Source organism: Piliocolobus tephrosceles, chromosome 1, assembly GCF_002776525.5.
Source record: "Piliocolobus tephrosceles isolate RC106 chromosome 1, ASM277652v3, whole genome shotgun sequence".
Taxonomy (NCBI): Eukaryota; Metazoa; Chordata; class Mammalia; order Primates; family Cercopithecidae; genus Piliocolobus; species Piliocolobus tephrosceles.
Genome location: NC_045434.1, coordinates 179,751,087 through 179,778,879, shown reverse-complemented (window position 1 = coordinate 179,778,879; position 27,793 = coordinate 179,751,087). Strand labels below are relative to the sequence as shown.

The window sequence follows — 27,793 nt, the reverse complement described above, 5'->3', positions numbered from 1 at the left end:
GCTGGGTAATTTATAAACAACAGAAATTTATTTCTTACAGTCCTAGAGGCTGGGAAGTCTAAGATTGGGATGCCAGCAGTATTGGTGTCTGATGATGTCTGCTCTCTGCTTCCAAAATGGCACTTTGTTGCTGCACCCTCTGGAGGGGAGGAACTCTGTGTCTTCACATGTGGAAAGGACAAAAGGGTAAGAGGGGGCTCCCTTCAACTGGGAGCCCTTTTAGAAGGATGCTAATTCCATTCATGAGGACACAGCCCTCATGACTTAATCACCTCCCAAAGGCTGTATCTCTTAATATTGTTGCATTGGGAATTATGTTTCAACAGGAATTTTGGAGGGAACACCATCATTCAAACCGTGGCAAATGCATAAAAAGGATTTGACAAAATCCAACATCCATTCACTATAAATGCTGTCAGTAAACTGGAAATATGGGAAACGTCCACATCATATGTCATCAGGGACATGCAAATTAAAACAACAATGAGATGCGACTACATTGCTATTAGAATGAACCAAAATCCAGAGCACTGACAACACCAAATGCTGGCAAGCATATGAAGCAATATCCTTGCACTCATTTATTGCTGGTGGGACTGCAGAATGGCACTGTCACTTTGGAAGACAGTTTGCTGGTTTTTCACAAAACTAAATGTACTCTCACTATATGATCCAGCAACCATGCTCCTTGGTATTTACCCAAAGGAGTTGAAAAAGTTATGCCTACCCAAAACCCTGCATACGGATGTTTATAGCAGCTTTATTCATAACTGCCAAAACTTGGAAGCAAGAAAAATGTCTTGCTTTGGACACCACTAAAAACTTGTAGCCCTCACTTAATAAAGGGGTCGAAGGGACACACATGGTGGCTCACACCTGTTATTCTAGGACTTTAGGAGGCTGAGGTGGAAGGATTGCTTGAGGCCAGAAGTTCGAGACCAGCCTGAGCAACATAGTAAGACCCTGTCTCTCCAATTTTTTTTTTTTAATTAGCTGGGTGGTACATGCCTGTAGTCCTAGCTACTTGGGAGGCTGAGGCGGGAGGATCACTCGAGCCTAGGAATTTGAAGCTGCACTGAGCTATGATTATACCACTGCACCCCCGCATGGGCAACAGAGCAAGATGCAAGCTCTAAAAAATAATAATGCCAGCAAGGAATGGTTTGTTAATTTTAGAAAGGCATTTGAGAGTGAGATTCTGTCTCTTAAAAAATTAAATTAAATTAAATGAGTTGAAGGAACAAATGTGGTGTATGTTGATTCCAGAATCTAAAGAGGCAACTCCAAGCACTTGGCCTTTTCTTGCATCAACAGCCCTCACTCCTCAGGTTGAAAGCCAGTATGGAGAGTCTGCTATTCCAGATTATTCTGACTATACATTCAAGAATTAGGGAAATAGCCACTGAGGAGATTCAGAAACATACATGTAGCCATTGAATCACTGCAGACATGTCCTAAGATACACTGTGATTTTTAACTCCATTTTTCACCTCATTTCCTTAAGGTCCACACTCTGAATTGTGAAATTAAATGGTGTTTTGGATTCCAAGGTATTAGTGTTGACTCGGAATCACTGTACTGCAGTTCCTCAAAAGTCTATATAATTCTCTTTCTCCAATGCCCAGTCACTTTGATAAGAGACTACAGGTCCTCTTTGGGGAATGTTTGGGAGAAGATCACATATTTGTGTCAGTATCACAGGGTTTTTCCTTTAGAAAACCTAGCATTCCCATCATTCTAAGGACTCTGCATCTGTGGGCTGACCCAGGCCTAGGGATTGAACAAGAAGAGGCCATTACTTTCCATTCTTATCATTTAAGTTGGGCCTCTGTTCACCAGACCTAAGGGGTTCTATTTATTTATTTATTTACTTACTTCTTTGTTTGAAAATACATTTCAAGTAAGACTTTAATTGGCTGCCTGTATATTTTAGTCCTACAGTCATTGTTATCAATTAACTATGACAAGATAGCAATAGGTCAAACCCTTTGATTGTATCTCTGGCCCAGTTTCCTACTAACATTAATAATACTTACCTTGTATCTGGAAGTTAAGCACTGCCGCTTGACCTCTGACACTGTGTAGTACCATCATCCCCATTAAAATCAGGGAGCCATTTCAATGTTAGCACCGCCACTATTATCCTCAATAGGTTAGCATTATATAGCATTTCAAGTAATTTGGTGCTTTCTTACCAGTGTTATTTGGTAAAGCCTTGGTGAGGGGAGTATCTTTTGGATTCCCATGGTTATGAAGAGTAACTTTAAACCCACTCCAAATTTCCCATCTGCTTAAACTTTTGGATTCCTTTCTCTCCCTTATGCCAAAGAAGTTTGGCAGCTTGATATCATTTAATATAAGTCACTTTTGTGTCCAAGTTTCAGTCAATCAAAAGAGCAAACAAAGTCACTATTTTTTTTAGAAAGGGTCTCACTCTGTCGCCCAGGCTGGAGTGCAGTAGTGCCATCATGGCTCACTGCAGCCTCAACTGCCTGGACTTAAGTGATCCTCTTGCCTCAGCCTCCCAAGTAGCTGGGACTACAGGCACGTGCAACCATGCCTGGCTATTTTTTTAATTATTATTATTGCATGTAGAGACAGAGTTTCAGTATGTTGCCCAGGCTGGTCTTGAACTCCTGGGCTCAAGTGATCTACCTGCCTTGGCCTCCCAAAATGCTGGAATTACAAGCATGAGCCACTGCACCTGGCCCAAGGTCACTCTTAGATGTTCAAATTAACACATTAAATCCTGAATGTCCAATAAGTGCATTCATATTAATAAATTCAGCCTATTTAACATTACATTTGACTATGAACAACATGGGTTTGAACTGTGTTGGTTCACTTGTATACAGATTCTTTTGGAAATTTTTCTGAAGATTTGCCAGAATTTGAAAAAGCTTGCAGATGAGCCACATAGCTTAGAAACATTGAAAAAGTTAGACACGTCGTGAAAGCATATATGTAGATAAACTATCTATTTTATCTTTACTACCATAAAGTATACATAACTCTATTATAAAGTTAATATTTATGAAAACACACACACAAACACTTATAGACCATACATAGCATCATTTGCAGTTGAGAGAAAGGTAAATAAATATAGACACAGTATTAAATCATAACTGCATAAAATTAACTGTAGTACACACTGTACTGCTATAATAATTTCATAGCCCCTGCCTTTTGGTATTGCAGTAAGTTTATTTATTTATTTATTTTGAGACAGATTCTCACTCTGTTGCCAAGCCAGAGTGCAGTGGTGCACTCTCGGCTCACTGCAACCTCCGCCTCCTGGATTCAAATGATTCTCCCATTTCAGACTCCCTAGTAGCTGTGATTACAGGTGCCCGCCCATCACACCTGGCTAATTTTTGTATTTTTAGTAGAGGTGAGGTTTCACCATGTTGGTCAGGCTGGTCTCGAACTCCTGGCCTCAGGTGATCCACCTGCCTTGGCCTGTAGTGAGTTCACATGTTGCAAGTATCCTCTTAAAATGCCATGTGACACCATTCTTCTTTGCATGAGCAGTCTCCTCTCATCAGTAAATTTTGTGTTGAATTAAAAAGAGATCTCTCATGGGTCTCAAGTATTTTTCACTGTGTGTAGTGCAATACCATAAACCTTAAATTACAGCATGGGACTCATACAAAGTAGCCACTAGTGATGTCGGAAATGCTGCCAAGAAACAAAGAAAAATTATGACATTACAATAAAAAGCTGAATTGCTTAATAGGTACTATAGATGAGGTCTGCAACTGTGGTTGCTCGACATTTCAAGATAAATGAATCCAACATGAGGACCATTATTAAAAAAGAAAAGCAAATTCATGAAGCTGTTGCTGCAGCTATGCTAGCAGGCTTAAAAACCATGCATTTTTTGTGCAATACCTTTTTATCCATATTGAAAATGCAGCTTTTATGTTGGTGCAGGATTTCTATAAGAAAGACATATCTATAGATTCTAATATGACTCAAGAAAAAGAGAAGTCATTATATGACAATTTAAACGAAAAGGAAAGTGAAGAATTTAAAGTTAGAGAATTTAAAGCTAGCAAAGTAGCAGCTACTAGGGAAGCTGAGGTAGAAGGATCTCTTGAGACCAGGAGTTTGAGGCTCTAGTGAGATATGATTGCACCTTTGTACTCTGGCCTGGGCAACAGAGAAAGACCCAATCTCTAAAAAATAATAATGCCAGCAAAAGATGGTTTGTTAATTTTAGGAAGAGGTTTCTCTTTAAAAAGGATGGTTTGTTAATTTTAGGAAGAGGTTTAGCTTTAAAAATGTCAAGAAAACAGGAGATGCAGTTTCTGCTGACTGAGAGACAGCAGGTGAGTTCCCAGATGCCATTAAGAAAATAATTGTGACCAGGCACAGTGGCTCACTTCTGTAATCCCAACATTTTGGAAGGCTGAGGCAGGAGGATTACTTGAGGCCAGGAGTTCGAGATCAGCCTGAGCAACATAGCAAGAACTTGTCTCTAAGAAAAAAGAAAGAAAGGAAGAAAATCATTGAGGAAATAGGATATCTGCTGAACAGGTTTTGAATGCAGGTGAAAGTGCCCTATTCTGGGAAGAAAAAAAAAATCACAAAGGACATTTATTAGTAAGGAAAATAAGTGAGCACGGATTTAAGGCAGGAAGGGAAAGGCTGACTCAACTGTTTTGTGCAGATGCAGTCGAGTTTATTGTCAGAACTGCCCTTATCTATGAAGCTTCTGATCCCCAAGCCTTGAAGGGAAAAGGTAAACAACAGCTGTCAGTCATTTGGTTGTATAAAAAGAAGGTCTGGACAACAAGAACTCGTTTTCTAGATTGATTCCATCTATGCTTTCTGCCTGAAGTCAAGAAGTACCTTGGTAACAAGGGACTGCCTTTTAAGGTTCTTCTGATGTTGGACAAATGCCCCTGGCCACCCAGAACCACATGAGTTCAACACCAAAGATGTTAAAGTGATCTACTTGCCCCCAAACACCATGTCTGTAATTCAGCCTCTAGACTGGGGTCATAAGGCCCTTTAAGGCTCATTACCATGTCTGTAATTCAGCCCCAAACACCATGTCTGTAACTGAGCCTCTGGACCAGGGTCATAAGGCCCTTTAAGGCTCATTACACATGGTACTCTATGGAAAGGATTGTCAACTATGGAAGAGAACCCTGATAAAGAAGTCTGGAAGGATTGCACTACTGAAGATGCCATCACTGTTTTTGTTTGTTTGTTTTTATTTTTGTCATTTTTAGTTTATTTGTGTGGCAAGTGACAGGCATGAAGATGCCATCATTGTTATAGAAAAAGCCGTGAAAGCCATCAAACCCAAAACAACAAATTCCTGCTGGAGAGTACTGTGTCCTGATGTGGGCATGACTTCACAGTATTTACAACAGAGCCTATCAGGGAAATCATGAAAAAGACTGTGGATATGGTTTAAAAAAAAAAAAGTGGGGAGTACAAGGTTTCAATATATGAATCTTGGAGAAATTTAAGAGCAAATAGACACCACACCCAGAGGAGGAATTACAATAAGACAACTTGATGGAGATAAGCACTTTCAAACCAGTGCCACATGATGAGGAAGAAAACAGAAAAAGCAATATTAGAAAACAAATTGACCTTAGACAATCTGGCAGAAGGATTCCAAATATCCAAGATTGCTTTTGACTTATTTTACAATATGGACCTTTCTATATGATACAGGCACTGAAACTAACACAAACAGTGAAAGAAGGATTGGTACCATATAGAAATATTTTTGGGGAAATGAAAAAGTCAAAAAGTCGAATTACACAGTGTATTTCTGTAAAGTCATACTGAGTGTGCCTGCCTCTCCTGCCTTCCCTGCCACCTTCTCCACCTCTTCCAGCTCTGCCACCCCTGAGATAACAAGATCAATTCCTCCTCTTCTCCTCCTCCTCAGCCTACTCAACGTGAAGACAATGAGGATGAAAAACTTTGTGATGATCCACTTCTACTTAATGAATAGTAAATATATTTTCTCTACCTTATGATTTTCTTAATAAAATTTTATTTTCTCTGGCTTATTTTATTGCAAGAGTATAATACATGATACACATACAAAATATGTGTTAACTGCTTACATTGTTGATAAGACTTCTAGTTAACAGTAGGCTATTAGTAATTTGGTGGGGAGTCAAAAAAATCTTAATTCAGATTTTCAACTGTGTGGGGCGTCACTGCCCCTAACTCTCATGTTGTTCAAGGGTTAGGGGCACTGACTAGTGTAACTCCCTACAAATACATTCCTGCATATACTCCTAGAGTTTCTGCCAATTTAAGTTGGCAAAATCTTGCCATTCTTTCAGTATGGCAGTCCCCAAGTCAGTCCCTACACTTAACTCCAACTCACCATGGCGTGCTGGGATCCAGCTGTATTTACAGGATTGGAGACAATGAGAAGTGGTAGTGGTATAGAGGTGGGCCTCGAGGACAATAGGCATCCCCTTACAAGGAAAGTGCCTTGGGTGAAATCATCACAGAATCTTCAAACTTAATCTCCTTAGGAGAGGAGGGACTGCTTGTGCTGGCAAGAGAGGCACTGTGGAATCTGGAGGTCCAGGGGGTTCAATGTCATTAGAGTCCTCTCAGATGTCTCCATTCTCAATTCTCAGGTTTCCACGCATTCCCACAGCCCTGTTTCTCACATAAGAGACCTGGCAAGCCTGTGAAATCAATTAGTGCTGTAATTCTGCAATCCACTTGATATTTGGGATTTGGTTTTTGGATATATTGGTCTTCTGACTACAAGAGAGAAGTTATTTTAGGACACTCATAGAAGGTCTGTGGTTCTCAGACAATGCCTTGTTCTGGTAATTAAATCCCCAAGTTGGACATTTTCTTCTAAGCTCAGTAACATGGTCAGATGTGGCTAGCCCACCTCACAATCCTTGTAGTCCTCAATTCCATTATAACATTTTTTATACCACTCATGTGGTCTTCCCAAGTACTTCATTACCAGCAACTATAAGTGATAATCAATTCTTTTGCCATGGATTCTTTTGCTAGAACTAGTGACAAGATTATATCACCTTCAAAGCTAGCCAGGTCAGATAACTAATCCCAAATTCCTAACTTTGGGTTTCTCATCACTGTAGTGACTTCTAGAACCAAATACTTTATCAGAGTTAATCAATTCAAGAGAACAGCTTTCACTTTATATACTTTAAGCTGGGAGATGTTTTTGTTTTTTTGTTTTGTTTTGTTTTGTTTGAGACAGGGTCTGGCTCTGTCACCCAGGCTGGAGTGTGGTGGTGTGATCTCAGCTCACTGCAACCTCTGCCTCCTAGGCTCAAGCCATCCTCCTACTTCAGCCTCCCAAGTAGCTGGGACTACAGGCACACACCACCACACCTGGCACATTTTTATATTTTTTTGTACACATGGGGTTTTACCATACTGCCCAGCCTGGTCTCAAACTCCTGAGCTCAAGCGATATGCCTGCCTCAGCCTCCCAAAATACAGGGATTATGGGTGTGAGCCACCACGCCCGGCCTTGGAAGATTTTTAATAAAGGGAATTAGATGCTTATAAAATTAATGGGAAGGCTGGGGAAGCAAAAGGCAAGGGAAATAGTTGCTGACTTTCAGAAAATCTGGAATTACAGGAATCCCATGAAGCTACTATGATCTCAGAAGCTGGAGTGACTATAAGCTTTTTTTTTTTTTTTTTAACCAGAAAGACTTTGCATTTCTTCAACATCATACCTTTGTCAGGTCAGAGTTCTCATTATTTTCCAATGTTTTTCAGCATGTCAAAAGCAACCAAGAATTGTCAGAGAAGCTGTCTAAGCTACAGCAAGAGAAGGAAGCTCTACGTGAAGAATATTTGCGATTATTGAAGCTGCTTAATGTCCATGTGAGGTAAACAAAGACAAGTTCTCTTTGGAAGAAAACTATATGGAGTAGTTATTTCTTGTTCAACCAGCTCTAGGGCTAAATAGTGCGCTGCTCACTGAAGCAGCCTTTCAAGAGGGCCATCATAAAATTCCTGTGTTTCCAAAAGTGCTATCCATAGGGCTTTTCCTAGGGATGTGGGGCTTAATTTCTTCTCAAGAGAGGGAGGGAGAAGGGAATTACCATTCATTGAGCTTTGATGATATTGAACTTGTTTTTCCCAAAATACACCCTTCTCACTTGCGTTCACACTTTTTTTCACCTCACATACTTTCCTCAGCCTGAACCACCCTCTCCTCATTTAAAGAGCTTTTTTTTATTTTAGAGAATTGACACAGAATATTAGTAATATGTATATCATATAGGTGTTATATATAATGATATATCTGTTACATATATGATACTTAAATACTCCCTCTTTCTATACATACCTACATACATACATACATATATACATATATGTATATCAGTCTAATACCATTGTCCAAAGGTAATATGACATTTGGCTTTTAGGCAGTTAATTTTTTTTTTTTTTTCATTTTACATATAATGAAACAACATTGCAAAAAAAAAATTCTTTTTTCAGATAGGATCTCACTCTGTCACCCAGGCTGGAGTGTAGTGGCACGATCACAACTCACTGCAGCCTCAACCTCCTGGGCTCAAGTGATCCTCCCACCTCAGTCTCCTGAGTAGATGGGACTGCAGTCACGTGCAGCCACACCCAGCTCACTTTTTAATTTTTATTTATAGAGACAGGGGTCTCACTATGTTGGCCAGGCTGGTCTCAAATTTCTGGCCTCAAGTGATCCTCCTTCCTTGGCCTCCCAAAATGCTGGGATTATAGGCAGGCGTAAGCCACTGTGCCCAGTGCAATATTTTTTTCATAATTATTTATGACACACCTCTCAGCTGTGATCAGTATAAAATTTTTGAATGAAACAAAACTTATGCAGACATTCTCCCAAGTTCACTCCTAGTGTCTTGTCAACAAACATAATTTTATGGTTTTATTATCATAGCTTTTATAAAAGTTTTATACTGTCTTTCTCTTAATATCATCTGATAAGCATTGTGCTTTGTTGCTATAGTCTTCAAATTTGCTATTTCCATATAACTTAATATTTCATGAAGTTGATACACCCTTGCACTAACAGCAGCAGTTAAATAGGGTACAACTGCTAACAGACTAACAGAACCTAAAATTACAGTGCTCACAAATGTATACCTTATTTCAGGAATAGGGTATAACATAGAAACAGCATTAGAGGAAGAATATGCATTAGAGCCCATGTGTGTTTCACAGCAAGGTGCCCAGAGAAGTCAGGCAGCAGCTGCATTGGTGTTCCCTCTGTAAGGGCCGTGGCTGGATGTACTTCCTCTCTGAGATCAGGAACCACTCATGTGTGCACTGACCACCTCACAACCAGGGAGCCCTGGTAAAAAACCAAGTCTCAGCTGAGATTTTATTAAATACTTTTTATATTCTGTTGTTCACATAAGCATATTCCTGCCATGTAACCTGCTTCAAGAGCAAAGACTTCTTGGGGGGCTCAACGAGACCAGGTGCAAATCATCGTTATCACTGTTATCAAAAAACAATGCTGATAAACTGATACAAACTGCCATGAAACAACTTGGACCTGAGGTTATGAAGCCACACACTATTTTAATCTTTCTGTTTCCCTCTGTAATATGCTTGACCAACAGTCAGTGCCAAACAGGCACTTTAGCAAAACAGTTTAGGTTAATCCTAGACCTGCTGGAATTAACTCTCAAGACATAATCCTAATTTGGTTAAGAATTACTCACTGGTCTGATGGTTGAATATTTTTATTCAAAACAATGCTGGAAGAAAAACATTTTGGTATTATATTTTTCATTTTTAAATTTATTTTTATAGAACTATAGATCCTAAAATGTGTTGACAAACATTCCGAAGTATCCTACTATTACCGGAAAGGGGTCCTGAACCCAGACCCCAATTGAGGGTTCTTGGAAATCATGCAAGAAAGAATTCAGGGCAAGTCTAAACAGTAAAGGAAAAGCAAACTTACTAAGAGAGTAAAGAAATAAAAGAATGTCTACTCCATAGACAGAGCTGCCCCGAGGGCTGCTGGTTGGCTATTTTTATGGTTGTTTCTTAATTATAAATATGGGGTGGATTATTCATGTGCTTTCTGGGAAGGGGACAGGAATTTACCAGAACTGAGGGTTCCTCTTTTTTTTAGTCTATATAGGGTAATTTCCAGACATTGACATGGCATTAATAAACTGTCATGGCGCTGATGGAAGTGTCTTTTATCATGCTAATACATCATAATTAGCATATAATGAGGAGTGAGGACGACTAGAGGTCACTTTCATTGCCATCTTGGTTTTGGCAGGTTTTGGCTGGCTTCTTTACTGTATCTTGTTTTATCACTGGGATCTGTGTGACCTGTATCTTGTGCCAACTTCCTATTTCATCCTGTGATTTAAGAATGCCTAACCTCAGCCGGACGCAGTGGCTCACGCCTGTAATCCCAGCACTTTGAGAGGCCGGGGCGGGTGGATCATGAGGTCAGGAGATCGAGACCATCCTGGCTAACACAGTGAAACCGAAACCCCGTCTCTACTAAAAATACAAAAAATTATCCGGGCTTGGTGGCGAGCTCCTGGCAGGAGAATGGCGTGAACCCGGGAGGTGGAGCTTGCAGTGAGTCGAGATCGCACCACTGCACTCCAGCCTGGGCAACAAAGCGAGACTAAAAAGAATGCCTAACCTCATGAGAATGCAGCCCAGCAGGTCTCATTCTCATTTTACCCAGCCCTTAGTCAACATGGAGTTACTCAGGTTCAAATGCCTCTGACACTACCAAATTATTCTGCTTTCATTATGTAAGAGTAGCAATTTTACCACATCCTCATTAGCATTGAGTTTAGTATTGATGGGGGACAGAGGTTCTGATGAAATTTTCCCCAATATTCTTTGTTTGAGATATAATTTGCATATAATATATGCAAATATTTTTAAATATACAATTGGATAAGTTTTGACAAATGTTTGTGTCCATATTACCACCACCCCATTGAAGATACAGAACAGGGCCAGGCGCAGTGACTGACGCCTGTAATCCCAACACTTTGGGAGGCTGAAGTGGGCAGATTGCTTCAGCTCAGGAGTTCAAGGCCAGGCCAGACAAGATGGTGAAACCCTGTCTCTACCAAAAATACAAAAGTTAGCCAGGCATGGTGGTGCACATCTGTGGTCCCAGCTACTTGGGAGGCTGAGGCAGGAGGACTACTTGAGCCCAGGAGGCAGATATTGCAGTGAGCCAAGATCATGCCACTGCACCCCAGCCTGAATGACACAGTAAGACTCTATCTCAAAAAAAAAGATACAGAATATTTCCACTGTCCCTTAAAGTCCTCTATGACCTGTTTGCAGTTGATCTGCACCTACTGCTTTTCCCACCTCCCTCCAAGTTGCCACTGTTCTGATTTCTGCCTGTCCTGGAATTTCTTCTAATTGGAATTACATTACATGTAATTGTAACCATAATAGGTTTGTTGCCCAATGCACACAGCAAGTCAATACACCAAGCCATTGGGTTGCAGCAGAGAAAGAGGTTTAATTGTAGAGTCATCAAATGAAGAGATGGGAGGAAACCTCAAATCCATCTCCTTGAGGAACTTAGGGTCAGGGTTTTTAAGGGTTTTGGATTGGGCCAAAATGTGAAGATGGTTAACAGGTCAAAGAGTCCAGGGTGAAGTCACGGGACAGGGAGATGAAGAAGCTAAATTCTCATGCTGATGCTGTTCCTCTCTGGGGGTCTTCAAACTGGTTGCTGGAATTTGTTTCTGAATAACATCTTAAGCAATTCTGTTTGTTTGTTTGTTTGTTTTTTGAGACAGGATCTCACTCTCTTGCCCAGACTCTGGACTGCAGTGGCCCCATCTTGGCTCATCGCAACCTCCACCTCTCAGGCTCAAGCGATTCTCCTGCCTCAACCTCCCGAGTAGCTGGGATTACAGGCACGCGCCACTACTGCCTGGCTAATTTTTATATTTTTAATAGAGATGGGGTTTCACCATGTTGGCTAGGCTGGTCTTGAGCTCCTGATCTCAAATGATCCACCCGCCTCAGCTTCCTATAATCCCTGCTGGGATTCTAATGTTAGAGGTCCTGTCTATAGGAACAATGGGGATGCAAATGATCAGTATCTAATGCTGTGTGACTTTTAGCAACAAGGAAGTGGACCAAAGTGAAGCCTGATTAATGCTTTATCATAATTATATTGCTGTCGGGCCAGAACCCAGCATGTACTTCCTGTCAACCTTGTTGGGGCAGCTTCATACTCTTTTGTGTCTGACTTCTTTTGTTCAACATATTCTATTATTTTTAAGTGCACTTATAGACAGAAATTACTTGTTATTTTATTTTGAATTTCTTTGTTTTGTTGTTGTTGTTTGTTTGTTTTTGAGATAGAGACTCGCTCTGTCATCCAGGATGGAGTGCAGTGGCATGATCTCGGCTCACTGCAACCTCCGCCTTTTGGGTTCAAGTGATTCTCCTGCCTCAGCCTCCCAAGTAGCTGGGACTACAGGCATGTGCCACCATGCCCGGCTAATTTTTGTATTTTTAGTAAAGACAGGGTTTCGCCATGTTGGTCAGGCTGGTCTCAAACTCCTGAGCTCAGATGATCCACTCGCCTTGGCCTCCCAAAGTGCTGGGATTACAGGCGTGAGCCACCACACCCGACCTATTTTGAATTTCTTTGATGGCTAATGAGGCTGAATGTTTTTCCACATTATTTGTACACAGCCTTTTAGGGTGGTGGATTCTGACCCCACTGCACATGCCTGGGCTCCAACATAGATGAATAAAATAAAAACCTTTGGGCATGACTTCCGTCCAGACTGGAACCCAAGATGGCTGCGCTCTTGCTGAGATATGTTGGTCGTCATTGCCTCCGAGTCCACTTTAGCCCTCAGCTCTGTATCAGAAATGCTGTTCCTTTGGGAACCACGGCCAAAGAAGAGATGGAGCGGTTCTGGAATAAGAATATAGGTTCAAACTGTCCTGTATCTCCCCACATCACTATCTACAGTTGGTCTCTTCCCATGGTGATGTCCATCTGCCACCGTGGCACTGGTATTGCTTTGAGTGCAGGGGTCTCTCTTTTTGGCACGTCGGCCCTGTTACTCCCTGGGAACTTTGAGTCCTATTTGGAACTCGTGAAGTCCCTGTGTCTGGGGCTAGCACTGATCCACACAGCTAAGTTTGCACTCGTCTCCCCTCTCATGTATCATACCGGGAATGGGATCCGACACTTGATGTGGGACCTAGGAAAAGGCCTGAAGATTCCCCAGCTATACCAGTCCGGAGTGGTTGTCCCGGTTCTTACTGTGTTGTCCTCTATTGGGCTGGCAGCCATGTGAGGAATGGAGGTTCCCAGCATCATCTTCCTACACCTTATTACATTCATCCATCTTTCTGTTTTTCATTCTTATCTCCAGCCTGGGAAAAGTTCTCCTTATTTGTTCAGATCCTTTTGTATTTTCAGATCCCCTTGGAGCAGTAGAGTACCTTGTAGACCGTAATAGTGGAAAAGGGTCTAGTTTTCTCCTTGTTTCTAAAGATGCGGTGGCTGCAAAAACTCCCCCCTTTTTTGCCCACAGCTTGCCAACTCTTGGCCTAGAAGCAGTTATTCTGTCTCCATATTGGGCTTTGATTTGTGCCGAGGGTCAGCTTTTGGCTCCTTCTTCCTGAGACAGTGGAAACAATGCCAACTCTGTGGCTTCTGCCCTGGGGACTGGGGGTGAGGCTTTGGGTGCCACTGCCTGTGGGTTGCTGGCTTAAAGGACAATTCTGTTCATTGGTGAGAACCCAGGCCATTAACACCTACACAGTGTTATTGAAAGAAGAGAGGTGTGGGTGGAGGGGAATTAGTCTGTCCCAGTTAGAGGGAGATAAAGAGGGCTAGTTAGTTCTTGGAGCAGCTGCTTTTGACACAAGAAGATCTAGAAAATTATTGAACATATTAATGGTTATTTCTTTTTCTTGGATTTCCAGAAAAGCCTCTTAATTTTGTGCTTTCTCATCGAAGTCATGTGCCCTTTTTTTCTGAAACTGAATTAAAATACTCATTTAAAAAACAAAAAAAACCTTTGGGCATAAGGTCTGTGGATCAACACTTTTCTAAAAGCATCCTTGTGTGATTCTAATGTGCATCCGAGGTTGAAAACTATATTTAGGAAAGAAAATGGAAGGAATTATTGAAACTCTACATTTATTTTTGTTTTCATTTCCCTGATCCCAGTCCCGACTTTCACAGACAATGGTTATTTTTTATATTTTCTCTACCACTTTTCCAGAGAAACAATTCCCTTGCTTTTTTCAAATCAAAGTATAGACAACCTGGTTTTATTTAAACACAAGCTAAAAGTTGTTCCTAAATTTTAAAACGTAAATATTGTGCCACCTCATAAAATTAATAGTTAACAAAGCCAAAAACAAGCGTAGAAAATCTACATATTCTTCGGGCAAGACAGCCAACAGAACTTCAGACTGAACCAATAGTTGTGACAAACTGCCAGCAATGACAAGGGAAGCTCTAAGTTCTCACCAGCTATACTGCATCAGCATGCTTTCCAAACCATGTGTAACACTACAGAGAGTACCCTTAATATCAAATAATAGGAGAATAATTAGGTGAAGTATAATATAGTCACTTAACAGGACATAATACAGCTGTAAAGGATGATGGCTGTGAATATTAGATAACAATGTGGGAAAATGCTTATAATGTAGTAAGTGAAAAGAGCATACAATAAACATTTTGATGTAGACAATGTTTAAACAAAAGATACTTATAAAAGGAATTAGAAGGAAACGCAATATCATAGTACTGGTCATCTTGGGAGTTGGGGATTTTCCCAAACTTTCTGTAATTAATTATTTTAAATAACAAATTGGCCTGGCATGGTGGCTCACGCCTGTAATCCCAGCACTTTCAGAGGCCAAGACAGAAGGATCACTTGAACCTAGGAGTTGGAGACCAGCCTAGGGAACAGTGTGAGATCTCATTTCTACCAAAAAAAATTTAAGGAATAAATTTATTTTTTTAATAACCCAAATGGCAGAATAAGAGAGTAGCTGTGTGGCATGAGAAGTTAGAGACTTGGGTTTTAATATTCCAGTACAGGATAGGTGAAAGAAATTCCAGAAGTGTAACACCCAATGGGGTTCCACTTGCCCACTGCCTAGACAGAGCTGATTTATCAAGACAGAGGAACTGCAAGACAGAAAGAGATTAATTCATGCAGAGTCAGCTGTATGGGAGACGAGAGTTTTATTACTCAAATCAGTCTCCCCAAAAATTTGATGATTGGGGTTTTTAAGGATAATTTGGTCGGTCAGGGGTTAGAAAGTAGGGAGTGTTGACTTATCAGGTCGAAGATTAAATCACAGAAAGTTGAAGCTGTCCTCTAGCACTGAGTCAGTTCCTGGGTGGGAGCCACAAGACCACATGATCCAGTTTATCCATCTAGGTGGCATCAGCTGGTGCACCTCAACACAGGATCTGCAAAATATCTCAAGCACTGATCTCAGGTTTACAACAGTGACTCCTAAACCATAATTTCTAACCTTGTGGCTAACTTGTTAGTCCTGCAAAGGCAGTCTAGTCCCCAGGCAAGAAGGGGGTTTGTTTTGGGAAAGGGCCGTTATCAAGTTTGTTTTGAAGTTAAACTATAAACTAAGTTTCTCCCAAAGTTAGTTGGGTCTACACTAGGAATGAACAAGAACAGCTTGGAGGTTAGAAGCAAGATGGAGTTAGTTAGGTCAGATCTCTTTCACTATCATAATTTCTTCAGTTATAATTTTTGCAAAAACAGTTTCAGAAGTACATGTTGTATTATAAATGATGTCAAAACATCAGAGCAACTGTGAACAGCTGGCAAACCCAGAGGATGGCAGGTACACTGCTGGATCTTACATCTCTGAAGCTATAGACTGGAGGATGTTGAAAACCAGTGATATCTTTTTTTTTTTTTTTTTTTTTTGAGACGTAGTTTTGCTCTTGTTGCCCAGGCTGGAGTGCAATGGTGCCATCTCAGCTCACCACAACCTCCGCCTCCCAGGTTCAAGCGATTCTTCTGCCTCAGCCTCCCAAGTAGCTGGAATTACAGGCATGCAGCACCATGCCCAGCTAATTTTGTATTTTTAGTAGAGACAGGATTTCTCCATGTTGGTCAGGCTGGTCTAGAACTCCTGACCTCAGGTGACCCACCTGCTTCGGCCTCCCAAAGTGCTGGGATTACAAGCATGAGCCATCGCGCCTGGCCAAAAATCAGTGATATCTTTTACCAAACGTTCCCAGTAAAAAGGAGAATGAGAACAGTTATGAAGTGTACCTTTTTGTAAAGAATACCTCCTTGTAAAGAATCTAAGTCACAGTTGTGGTAATTATGAACACAGTCTGCAAAAGTATGTGCCTCATATGTAGCAGGTGCTGATGGTGGCTCAATGGATCAAAAGCCTAGGCTCCCTCTATCTTGTTATTGCTTCAACATCTGTAACATGTTGCCTGTATCCACATAGTTCAAAGTAATTCACTACCATACCCACATTTCAGCCAGTAAGAAAGAAAGAGGGGAAGGCAAGGGCATTCCATTTTCCTTTAAGGCACACTACTTCCATTCACATTCTGTTGGCCAGAATTTACTTACATGGCTTCATCAACTGCGATAACTCATCCTATGCTGAGTAATATTCTGTTGGCCAGAACTCACTTACATGGCCTCATAAAACTGAAAGGAAAGCCAGAAAATGTAGTTCCTATGCTGAGTAAACCAGTGCCCAGCAAAATATAATTGGGGTATATAATGTAGAAGAAGGAGAAATTGGATTGGGTACAACCCCAGCAGTCAGTCACTCCCGCATACACTGACAAGCAAGCTATATCTAGCTTTGTATACATGCCTCTGGCCTACAGGAAGCCCAACTGCTCAGTTTGGTATCTGACTAAATTAATCTCTTTAGGGAAAAACATGCAAAATGATTCTTTCAAGTACGCTTAGCAAATAGGAGAAAGAGGAGGACTATTTTGGAAAATGGAGGAGTCTTGCAAAACGACATTTAAGGGTAAGACATAACTTCGCAGGGTCCAAGGGAAAACTTCTCCTTTACCCTCTGAAGGTTCACTGAAAAATCAACCAACAAAAGGCAGATAAATAGGAGAAATAGTATGCAAATCTATTAATGTGCATGGGGGAGAACCACATAAAGATTACCCCAGTCTCCAATGAGGTATAGAAGCTTATACACCATCTTGAGATTACAGAAAGAATGGGGGCTTAGATCATTAGTTATGGGAAGGGGAGAAGAGGAGGCCTCCCTAGCAAAGGTGGTCTTGTTATATAGATGAAACCTCACAGGTATTATAGCAACGCCAGAGAGAATAGATGGTCAATATTGCTTTCATACCTTTAAAGGTTTCAGGCTCTCAGTTAATCTTTCCTAGATCTGACAAGGGAAGGAAGGCCCTCAGAGAAAGCCTGTCTGAACATATTCTCTATAGATGCAAATCCCCGCCCCCCATCCGCCTGCTCCCACAAAAGACAACTTTTCAACTATTCTTGTATTTCCAGTCATTCTGAATAGGTATCTTGAAATACGTCAAGGAAATACACTTTGGAGTGAAATATTTTAGTTTCCTTCAACTTATAAGGATATAGGATTCCCTTGTTCTTCCATACCAGTTTAACTAAAATTAGCATCTAGATAAGTCTGCTTTGTTCTTCCAATCCCATCTGGTTGTACAAAACGAAGTGTATCTCATCAGGAGAAATCAGGGATATCTGTTTGCCTGCCTTTGTTAGTATTATAGCAGTAGGGTATGATGGAAAGATCATAGGCTCTGGGGTCAGATTCTTTTCTTTAGAATAACTTCTTTTAAATAACTTCTCGGGAGCTAAATTATAAAAACCTATGAACACAAAGAGGGAAACAAGAGATACTGAGGTCTGCTTGAGGAGTAGGGGAAGAGAGAGAGGAGTAGAAAAGAACTATTGGGTACCGGGCTCAATACCTGAGTGATGAAATAATATGTGCAATAAACCCCTGTAACACATTTTTACCTGTGTAATCAACCTTCACATGTACCCCCAAACCTAAAATAAAATAAAAAGTTTTTATAAAACTAGAAAACACCAGTAACCTTGAACTACAATATTTGAGGAAGAGCTGCCTGCAGGGAAGTTCAAACGAGTGTGGGGAAATACCTACAGACCTCTGTGGCTCAAGATCTCAAATAAATCAGGCAGAGCACAGTTATTCAAAGTATGTGGGACAATATGAGGGGGAAAAAAAAAAAAGTAACTTGTCTGTCAGGAATCTCCAAGACTCCCCTCAGGTTTGATGACTCCCTAGAATGAAGTGCAAAACTCAGAAAAACAGCTATGGTTATGGTTTATTACAGTGAAAGGATATAGATTAAAATCAGCTAAGGAAAAAGGCACACAGCTCACAGATCTCAAGGGAAGACTTACTTACGTTATCCATCTATTACAAAGGATATTACAAATGATACAGATGAACGGCCAGGTGGAAGAGATGAACAGAGCGTCCCTTCCCATGAAGGTGCTTGGAGCTTCTGTGCCCTCTGTGGGTGCACCACCCTCCAGGAACCTGTGTTCAGCTATTTGGAAGTCCCCCAAACCCAGTCCTTTCAGGCTTTTTTGAAAGCTTCATGAGGTGGTCATTGTCAACCTAAAGGGAAGAAGCTGAGGCAAAATTAATATAAGTAGAGAGTTTATTTGATCCAGGCTTAGGGATTGCAACCCAGGAGCATAGATTCAAGTTGCCCTGAATATACAATCTGATTAGCAGAAGTTACAAGTGGATTTTTAAACAAAAATTGTATTTTTAATTTTTATAGGTACATAGTAGGTATGGATATTTATGTAGTACATGAGATGTTTTGATACAGGCATACAATGAGTAATAATCACATCATGGAGAATGGGTACTCATCCCCTCAAGCATTTGCATTACAAAGAATATGATTCTTTTGGTTTTTCTTTCTTTTTCTTTTCTTTTTTCTTTCTTTCTTTTTCTTCTTCAGGATCTTGCTTTGTTGCCCAGGCTGGAGTGCAGTGGCGTGATCTGTGCTCACTTCAAGCTCCACCTCCCGGGTTCATGCCATTCTTCTGCCTCAGCCTCCAGAGTAGCTGGGACTACAGGCACCTGCCACCATGCCTGGCTAATTTTTTGTATTTTTAATAGAGATGGGATTTCACTGTGTTAGCCAGGATGGTCTCTATCTCCTGACCTTGTGATCTGCCCACCCCGGCCTCCCAAAGTTCTGGGATTACCGGCTTGAGCCACCGCGCCCAGCCTAATTTTGTTTATTTTTGTAGAGTCAAGGTCTTACTATGTTGCCCAGGCTGGTCTCAAACCTGTGTGCTCAAGCGATTCTCCTGCCTCACCCTCCTAAAGTGCTGGGATTACAGGCGTGAGCTGCTGCAACTGGTCTGTTTCTTTAGTTATTTTTAAATGTGCAATTTTTTTAAAAAAAGTACAATTATTATTGACTATAGTCTTATTCATTGTTTATTTTTTATAGTTAAAGAACTATTTTTTTATAGTTATACCCATTAACCATCCCCACCTCCCCCCCATTCCCCCACTACTCTTCCCAGCCTCTGGTAACCATCCTTGTACTCTCTATCTCCATGAGTGGAATTGTCTTGATTTTTAGATCCCACAAATAAATGAGAACGTGTGATGTTTGTCTTTCTGTGCATGGCTTACTTCACTTAGCATAATGACCTCCAGTTCCATCCATGTTGTTGCAAATTACAGGATCTCATTCTTTTTTATGGCTGAATAGTATTCCATTGTGTATAAGTACCATATTTTCTTTATTTATCTGTTGGTGGACATTTAGGTTGCTTCCAAATGTTGGCTATTGTGAACAGTGCTGCAACAAACATGGGAGTGCAGATATCTCTTCGATATACTGATTTCCTTTCTTTTGGGTATATAGTCCTCAGCGGGATTGCTCAAATGTATGATAGCTCAATTTTTAGGTTTTATTGCTTTTTGTTTTTGGAACAGTCTTGCACCATCTTGGTTCACTGCAACCTCTGCCTCCCAGGCTCAAGCAATTCTTCTGCTTCAGCCTCCTGAGTAGCTGGGATTATGAGCTTACTTATGCACCACCACACCTGGCTTTTTTTTTTTTTTTCTTTGTATTTTTAGTAGAGATGGGATTTCGCCATGCTGGCCAGCCTGGTCTTGAACTCCTGAAATGATCCGCCCACCTTGGCCTACCGAAGTGCTAGGATTACAGGCATGAGCCACAACATCCAGCCTCAATTTTTAGTTCTTTGAGGGACCTCCAAGATGTTCTCCATAGTGGTTGTACTAATTTACATTCCCATTAACGGTGTACGAGGGTTCCCTTTTCTCCACATCCTTGTCAGCATTTGTCATTGCCTGTCTTTTAGATAAAAGCCATTTTAACTGGGGTGAGATGACCTCTCATTGTCGTTTTGATTTGCATTTCTCTGATAATCAATGATGTTGAGCACCTTTTCATATGCCTGTTTGCCATTTGTATGTTTTCTTTTCAGAAATGTGTATTCAAATATTTTGACCATTTTAAAATCAGATTATTGGATTTTTTTTCCTACAGAGTTGTCTGAGTTCCTTATATATTCTGATTATTAATCCCTCATCAGATGGGTATTTTGCAAATATTTTCCCCATTCTATGGGTTGTCACTTCAATTTGTTGATTGTTTCCTTTGCGGTGCAGAAGTTTTTTTTAACTTGATGTGATTCCATTTGTCCATTTTTGCTTTGGCTGCCTGCACTTGTAGGGTATTACTCAAGAAATTTTTGCACAGATCAATATCCTGCAGAATTTCCCCAGTGTTTTCTTATAGTACTCTCATACTTTGAGGTCTTAGATTTAAGTCCTTAATCCATTTTGATTTGATTTTTATATGTTGTGAGAGACAGGGATCTAGTTTTATTTTTCTGCATATGGATATCCAGTTTTCCCAGCACCATTTATTGAAGAGACTATCTTTTCCCTGGTGGATGTTCTTGGCACTTTTGTCAAAAATGAGTTCACTGTAGGTGTGTGGATTTGTTTCTGGGTTCTCTATTCTGTTCCATTGGTCTATGTGTCTATTTTTATGCCAGTACCGTACCATTTTGGTTATCGTAGCTCTGTGTATAATTTGAAGCCATGTAATGTAATTTCTCCATTTTGTTCTTTATGCTTAGGATATCTTTGGCTATTCCTTTGTGGTTTCATATAAATTTTAGGATAGTTTTTTCTGTTTCTGTGAAGAATGTCGTTGGTATTTTGATAGGGATTGCATTGAATCTGTAGATTGCTTTTGGTAATATGCACATTTTAACAATATCGATTCTTCCAATCCAAGAATATGGAATATCTTTCTATTCTTTGGTGTCCTTCAATTTATTTCATTAGTGTTTTATAGTTTTCAGTGTAGAGATCTTTCACTTTGTTGGTTAAGCTAATTCGTAGGCATTTAATTTTATGTCTGGCTATTGTAAATGGAATCGCTTTTTAATTTCTTTTTCAGAATGTTCCCTGTTGGCATATAAAAATGCTATGGATTTTTGTATGTTGATTTTGTATTCTGCAACTTTACTGAATTTATTTATGAGTTCTAGTACTTCTTTAGTGGAGTCTTTAGGTTTTTCCAAATATAAAATTATATCATCTGCAAACAAGAATAATTTGACTTCTTCTTCTGCAATTTGGATGTCCTTTCTTTCTTTCTCTTGTCTGATTGCTTGAGTTAGGACTTTCAGTACTATGTTGAACAACAGCGGTGAAAGTGCATGTCCTTGTCGTGTTCCAGATCTTCGAGGAAAGTCTTTAATTTTTCCCAAATTCAGTATGACACAAGCTGTAGATCTGTCATATTTGGCTTTTATTATTCTGAGGTATGTCTCTTCTGTCCCGTTTTTTGAGAGTTTTCATCATGAAGGGATGTTGAATTTTATCAAATGCTTTTCCAGCATCAATTGAAATCATATGGTTTTTGTCCTGTTGATATGATGTATCACATTGACTGATTTGTGTATGTTGAACCATCCTTGCTTCCCAGGGATAACTCCCACATGGTGATCTTTTTCATGTATTGTTGAATTCCATTTGCTAGGTTTTTCATTTGTTTGTTTTGAGACAGGGTCTTACCCTGTCACCCAGACTGGAGTGCAATGGTGTGATCCTGGCTCACTGCAAACTCCACCTCCCAGGCCCAAGCGATCCTCCCACCTCAGCCTCCTGAGTAGCTGAGACCACAGGCATACACCATGATGCCCAACTTTTTGTAGAGATGGAGTCTTGCTATGTTATCCAAACTGGTCTCAAACTCCTGAGGTCAAGCTATCCTTCTGCCTCAGCCTTCCAAAGTGTTGGGATTACAGACATAAGCCCACCACATACAGCTGGTTTGCTACCATTTTGTTAAGGATTTTTGTATCAATATTCATCAGTGATACTGGCCGGCAGTTTTCTGTTTTGTATGTGTCTTTGTCTGGTTTTGGTATTAGGATAATACTGGCCTTGTAGAATGAGTTTGGAAATATTTCCTTCACCTCTATTTTTCAAAATAGTTTGAGTAGGATTGGTATTATTTCTTTAAATGTTTGGTAGAATCAGCAGTGAAGCCATTGGGTTCTGGCCTTTTCTTTACTGGAGGACTTTTTTTTATGGCTTTGATCTCATTATTTGTTATTGGTCTGTTCAGGTTTTAGATTTCTTCATGGTTCAATCTTTGTTATGTTGTATGTGTTTAGGAGTTTGTTCATTTCTTCTAGGTTTTCCAATTTACTGAATTTAGTTGCTCATAATAGCCACTAATGATCCTTTGAATTTCTGTGGTATTAGCTGTAATATCTCATTTTTTGTCCCTGATTTTATTTATTTGGATCTTCTCTTTTTCTTAGCCTACTAAAGGTTTGTTGGTTTTGTTTAATTTTTAAAAAACCAACTTTTTGTTTCATTGATCTTTTGTATTGTTTTCTTCATTTCAATTTCATTTATTTCTGCTCTGATCTTTATGATTTCTTTTCTTCTCCTAATTTGGGATTTCATTTGCTCTTGTTTCTCGTTCTTTAAGATGCATCATTAAATTGCTTTTTGCAGTTTTTTTTTTTTTTTTTTTTTTTAGGTGGGCCTTTACAGCTTAAACTTACTGCTTTTGCTGTAACCCATAGGTTTTGGTATGTTGTGTTTTCATTATCATTCGATTCAAGAAATTTTTCAATTTCCTTCTTAGTTTTTTCATTGACCCACTCGTCATTCAGGAGCATATTGTTTAATTTTCATGTATTGGTATAGTTTCCAAAATTCCTCTTGTTATTTATTTCTAGTTTTATTCTGTTGTGGTCAGAGAAGATGCTTGATATTATTCAGTTTTTTGAATGTTTTAATACTTGTTTCATGACCTGATGGTTTATCTTTGAGAATGATACATATACTGAGGAGAAGAAGGTATATTCTACAGCCATTGGATGACATGTTCTGTAAATATCTGTTAGGTCCATTTGGTCTATAATGCAGATTATATCCAATATTTCTTTGTTGACTTTCTGTCTGGAAAATCTATCCAATGCTGAAAGTGAGGTGTTGAAGTCTCCCCCTGTTGTTGTATTGAGATCTGTCTCTCTCATTACCTCTAATAATACTCACTTTATATATCTGGATGCTCCAGTGTTGGGTGTATATATATATTTACAATTGTTATATCCTCTTGCTAAATTGACCCCTTTATTATTATATAATGACCTTTTGGTCTCTTCTTACAGTTTTTGTTTTGAAATCTATTTTGTCTGATATAAGTATAGCTACTTCTGCTCTTTTTTGGTTTCCATTGGCATGGAATCTTTTTCCATCCCTTTGTTTCCAGTCTATTTGTATCTTTATAGATAAAATGTCCTTCTTGTAGAAAACGGATCATTGGGTCTTGTTTTTTAATCTATTCAGCCAGTCTATGTCTTTCGATTGGAAGGTTTAGTCTATTTACATTCAACGTTATGATTGATAAGTAAGGACTTAATACTCCTGATGTTTTCTTATTTGCTTTCTGGTTTTCTGTAGTCTTCTCTTCCTTCTTCCTTTCCTTCCTGTCTTTCTTTTAGTGAAGGTGATTTTCTCTGTGATATGATTTATTTCTTACTTTTTATTTTTTGTATATATGTTGTATTTTTTTTTTTTTTTTTTTGGTTTGAGGTTACCATGAGGCTTGCAAATACTATCTGATATGATTTTGCTGTGTCCGCAGCCAAATGTCAACTTGAACTTTATCTCCCAGAATTGCCATATGTTGTGTGAGAGACCCAAGGGGAGGTAATTGAATCATGGGGGCCAGTCTTTACCGTGCTATTCTTGTGATAGTGAATAAGACTCACGAGATCTGATGTGTTTATCAGGGATTGCCACTTTTGCTTCTTCCCCATTTTCTCTTGCCACTGCCATGTAAGAAGTCCCTTTCACTCCCGTCATTATTCTGAGGCCTCCCCAGCCATGTGGAACTGTAATTCCAATTAAACCTCTTTTTGTTCCCAGTTTTGGGTATGTCTTTATCAGCAGTGTGAAAACGAACTAATACCAGTACCAGTAGAGTGGGGCATTGCTGAAAAGATACCCAAAAATTTGGAAGCGACTTTGGAAGTGGGTAACAGGCAGAGGTTGGAACAATCTGGATGACTCAGAAGAAGATACGAAAATGTGGGAAAGTTTGGAACCTTCTAGAGACTTGTTGAATGGCTTTGACAAAAAATGCTGATAGTGATATGAACAATACGGTCCAGGGTGAGATGGTCTCATATGGAGATGAGAAACTTGTTGGGAACTGGAGCAAAGGTGATTCTTGTTATGTTGTGGCAAAGAGACTAGCACCATTTTGCCCCTGCCCTAGAGATTTGTGGAACTTTGAACTTGAGAGAGATGATTTAGGGTATCTGGTGGAAGAAACTTCTAAGCAGCAAAGCATTCAAAAGGTGACTTGGGTGCTGTTAAAAGCATTTCATTTTAAAAGGAAAATGGAGCATAAAAATTCAGAAAATTTGCAGCCTGATGATGCAATAGAAAAGAAAAACCTGGGAGGCTGAGGCAGGAGAATCGCTGGAACCCAGGAGATGGAGGTTGCAGTGAGCCAAGATTGTGCCACTGCACTCCAGTCCAGCAACAGAGCGAGACTCCATCTGAAAAAAAAAGAAAGAAAAAGAAAAAGAAAACCCCATTTTTGAGGAGAAATTTAAGCTGGCTGCAGAAATGTGCATAAGTAGCAAGAAGCCTAATGTTAATCCCCAAGACCATGGGGAAAATGTCTCCGGACCACGTCAGACCTTCACAGCAGACCCTTCCATCACAGGCCCAGAGGCCCAGGAGGAAAAAGTGGTTTCATGGGCTGGTCCCAGGGTCCCCATACTATGTGCAGCCTAGGGACTTGGTGCCCTGTGTCCCAGCCACTCCAGCTGTGGCTGAAAGGGGCCAACGTAGTACTCGGGCTATGGATTCAGAAGGCAGAAGCTCCAAGCTTTGACAGCTTCCACGTGGTGTTGAGCCTGTGGGTGCACAGAAGTCAAGAATTCAGGTTTGGGAACCTCCACCTAGATTTCAGAAAATGTATGGAAATGCCTGGATGCCTAGGCAAAAGTTTGCTGCAGGGGTAGGAACCTCTGCTAGGGTAGTATGGAAGGGAAATATGGGGTTGGAGCCCCCACACGGAGTCCCTACTGGGGTACTGCCTAGTGGGGCTGTGAGAAGAGGGCCACAATCCTCCAGAACCCAGAATTGTTGATCCACTGGCAGTTTGCACCATATGCCTGGAAAAGCCGCAGACACTCAATGCCAGCCCATAAAAGCAGCCAGGAGGGAGGCTATACCCTGCAAAGTCACAGGGATGGAACTGCCCAACACCATGGAAACCCACTTTTGCATCACTTTGACCTGGATGTGAGACCTAGAGTCACAGGAGATCATTTTGGAACTTTAAAATTGACTGCCTCACTGGATTTCAGACTTGCATGGGCCCTGTAACCCCTTCGTTTTAGCCAATTTCTCCCATTTGGAATGCTGTATTTACCCAATACCTGTACCCCTATTGTATCTAGCAAGTAATAGGCTTGCTTTTGATTTTACAGGCTCATAGGCGGAAGGGACTTGCCTTGTTTCCAATGATACTTTGGACTGTGGACTTTTGGATTAATGCTGAAATGAGTGAAGACTTTTAGGGACTCTTGGCAAGGCATGATTGGTTTTGAAATGTCATGACATGAGATTTTGAGGGGCCTGGGTGGAATGATATGGTTTGGCTGTGTCCCCACCAAATCTCATCTTGAATTTTATCCCAAAATTCCCACATGTTGTGGGAGGGACCTGGGGGAGGTAATTGAATCATGGGGGCCGGTATTTCCCATACTATTCTCGTGATAGTGACTAAGTCTCATGAGATCTGATGGGTTTATCAGGGGTTGCCGTTTTTGCTTCTTCCCCATTTTCTCTTGCTACTGCCATGTAAGAAGTACTTTTCACTTCCCACCATGATTCTGAGGCCTCCCCAGCTGTGTGGAACTGTAAGTCCAATTAAACCTCTTTTTGTTCCCAGTTTTGGGTATGTATTTATCAGCAGTTTGAAAGTGAACTAATACACTATCTTATAGCTCATTATTTTAACATGATTACAACTTAACATGGTTTGCATAAACAAAGAAGGAAAAAGAAAACTAATACTCTATACCTTAACTTCATCCCTCCACTTCTAAACTTTTAGTTGTTTCTATTTATATCTTATTGTACTGTCTATGTCTTGAAAATTGTTGTAGTCATTATTTTTTATTGCTTTATTGGTTAGTCTTTCTGCTTAAGAGTAGTTTACACATCACAGTTACAATGTTATATTTTGTGGTTTTCTATTTACTTACTGTTACCAGTGAGTCTTATACCTTCAGATGATTTCTTATTAGTCATTAACTTGCTTTGCTTTCTGACTGAAGTACTCCCTTTAGCATTTCTTGTAGGACAGAGCCAGTGTTGATGAAATCCCTCAGCTTTTGTTTGTCTGGGAAAGTATTTATTTCCCCTTCATGCCCCTTTATGCTTGAAGGATATTTTCACTGGATAGACTATTCTAGGGTAAAAGTTTTTTCCTTCAGCACTTTAAATATGTCATGCCACTCTCTCATGGCCTGTAAGGCTTCCACTGAAAAGTCTGCTGCCAGACATATTGGAGCTCTATTGTATGTAATTTGTTTCTTTTCTCTTGCTGCTTTTAGGATCCTTTATTTTTGACCTTTGGGAGTTTGATTATTAAATGCCTTGAGGTAATCTTTGGGTTAAATCTTCTTGTTGTTCTATAACCTTCTTGTACTTGGATATTGATATCTTTCTCTAGGCTTGGGAAGTTCTCTGTTATTATCCCCTTGAATAAACTTCCTACTCCTATTTCTTGTCCTCAATATCCTTGTACATGATGGATATGCAGTCTCACTCTGTCACCCAGGCTGGAGTGCAGTGGCACGATCTCGGCTCACTGCAATCTCTGCCTCCCAGGTTCAAGCGATTCTTCTGCCTCAGTCTCCCAAGTAGCTGGGACTACAGGCGTGTGCCACCACACCCAGCTAATTTTTGTATTTTTAGTAGAGATGAGGTTTCGCCATATTGGCCAGGCTGGTCTTGACCTCCTGACGTCGTGATCCACCAGCCTCAACCTCCCAAAGTGCTGGGATTACGGGCATGAGCCACTGCACAGGGCCCTATGTCTTTTTCTACTCCCTCTTTAAGGCCAGTAACTCTTAGATACGCGCCCCTCCCCGCCTTCACTTTTTTTTTTTTTTTTTTT

At 40.3% G+C, this 27,793-nt stretch overlaps 1 protein-coding gene and 1 pseudogene across 2 annotated transcripts in view; both read left to right on the top strand.

Moving 5' to 3' along the window:
- CCDC30 (coiled-coil domain containing 30) overlaps positions 1-27,793 on the top strand; it is a 175,314-nt gene that overhangs the window by 118,100 nt on the left and 29,421 nt on the right. The window contains exon 9 of the mRNA XM_026455725.1: positions 7,765-7,877. Coding sequence (XP_026311510.1) covers positions 7,765-7,877 — 113 coding nt within the window. The remainder of the gene's footprint in view (positions 1-7,764; positions 7,878-27,793) is intronic.
- LOC111548708 lies at positions 12,806-13,481 on the top strand (annotated as a pseudogene). Its single transcript, XR_003309709.2, has one exon. The product of XR_003309709.2 is annotated as a succinate dehydrogenase cytochrome b560 subunit, mitochondrial pseudogene (transcript).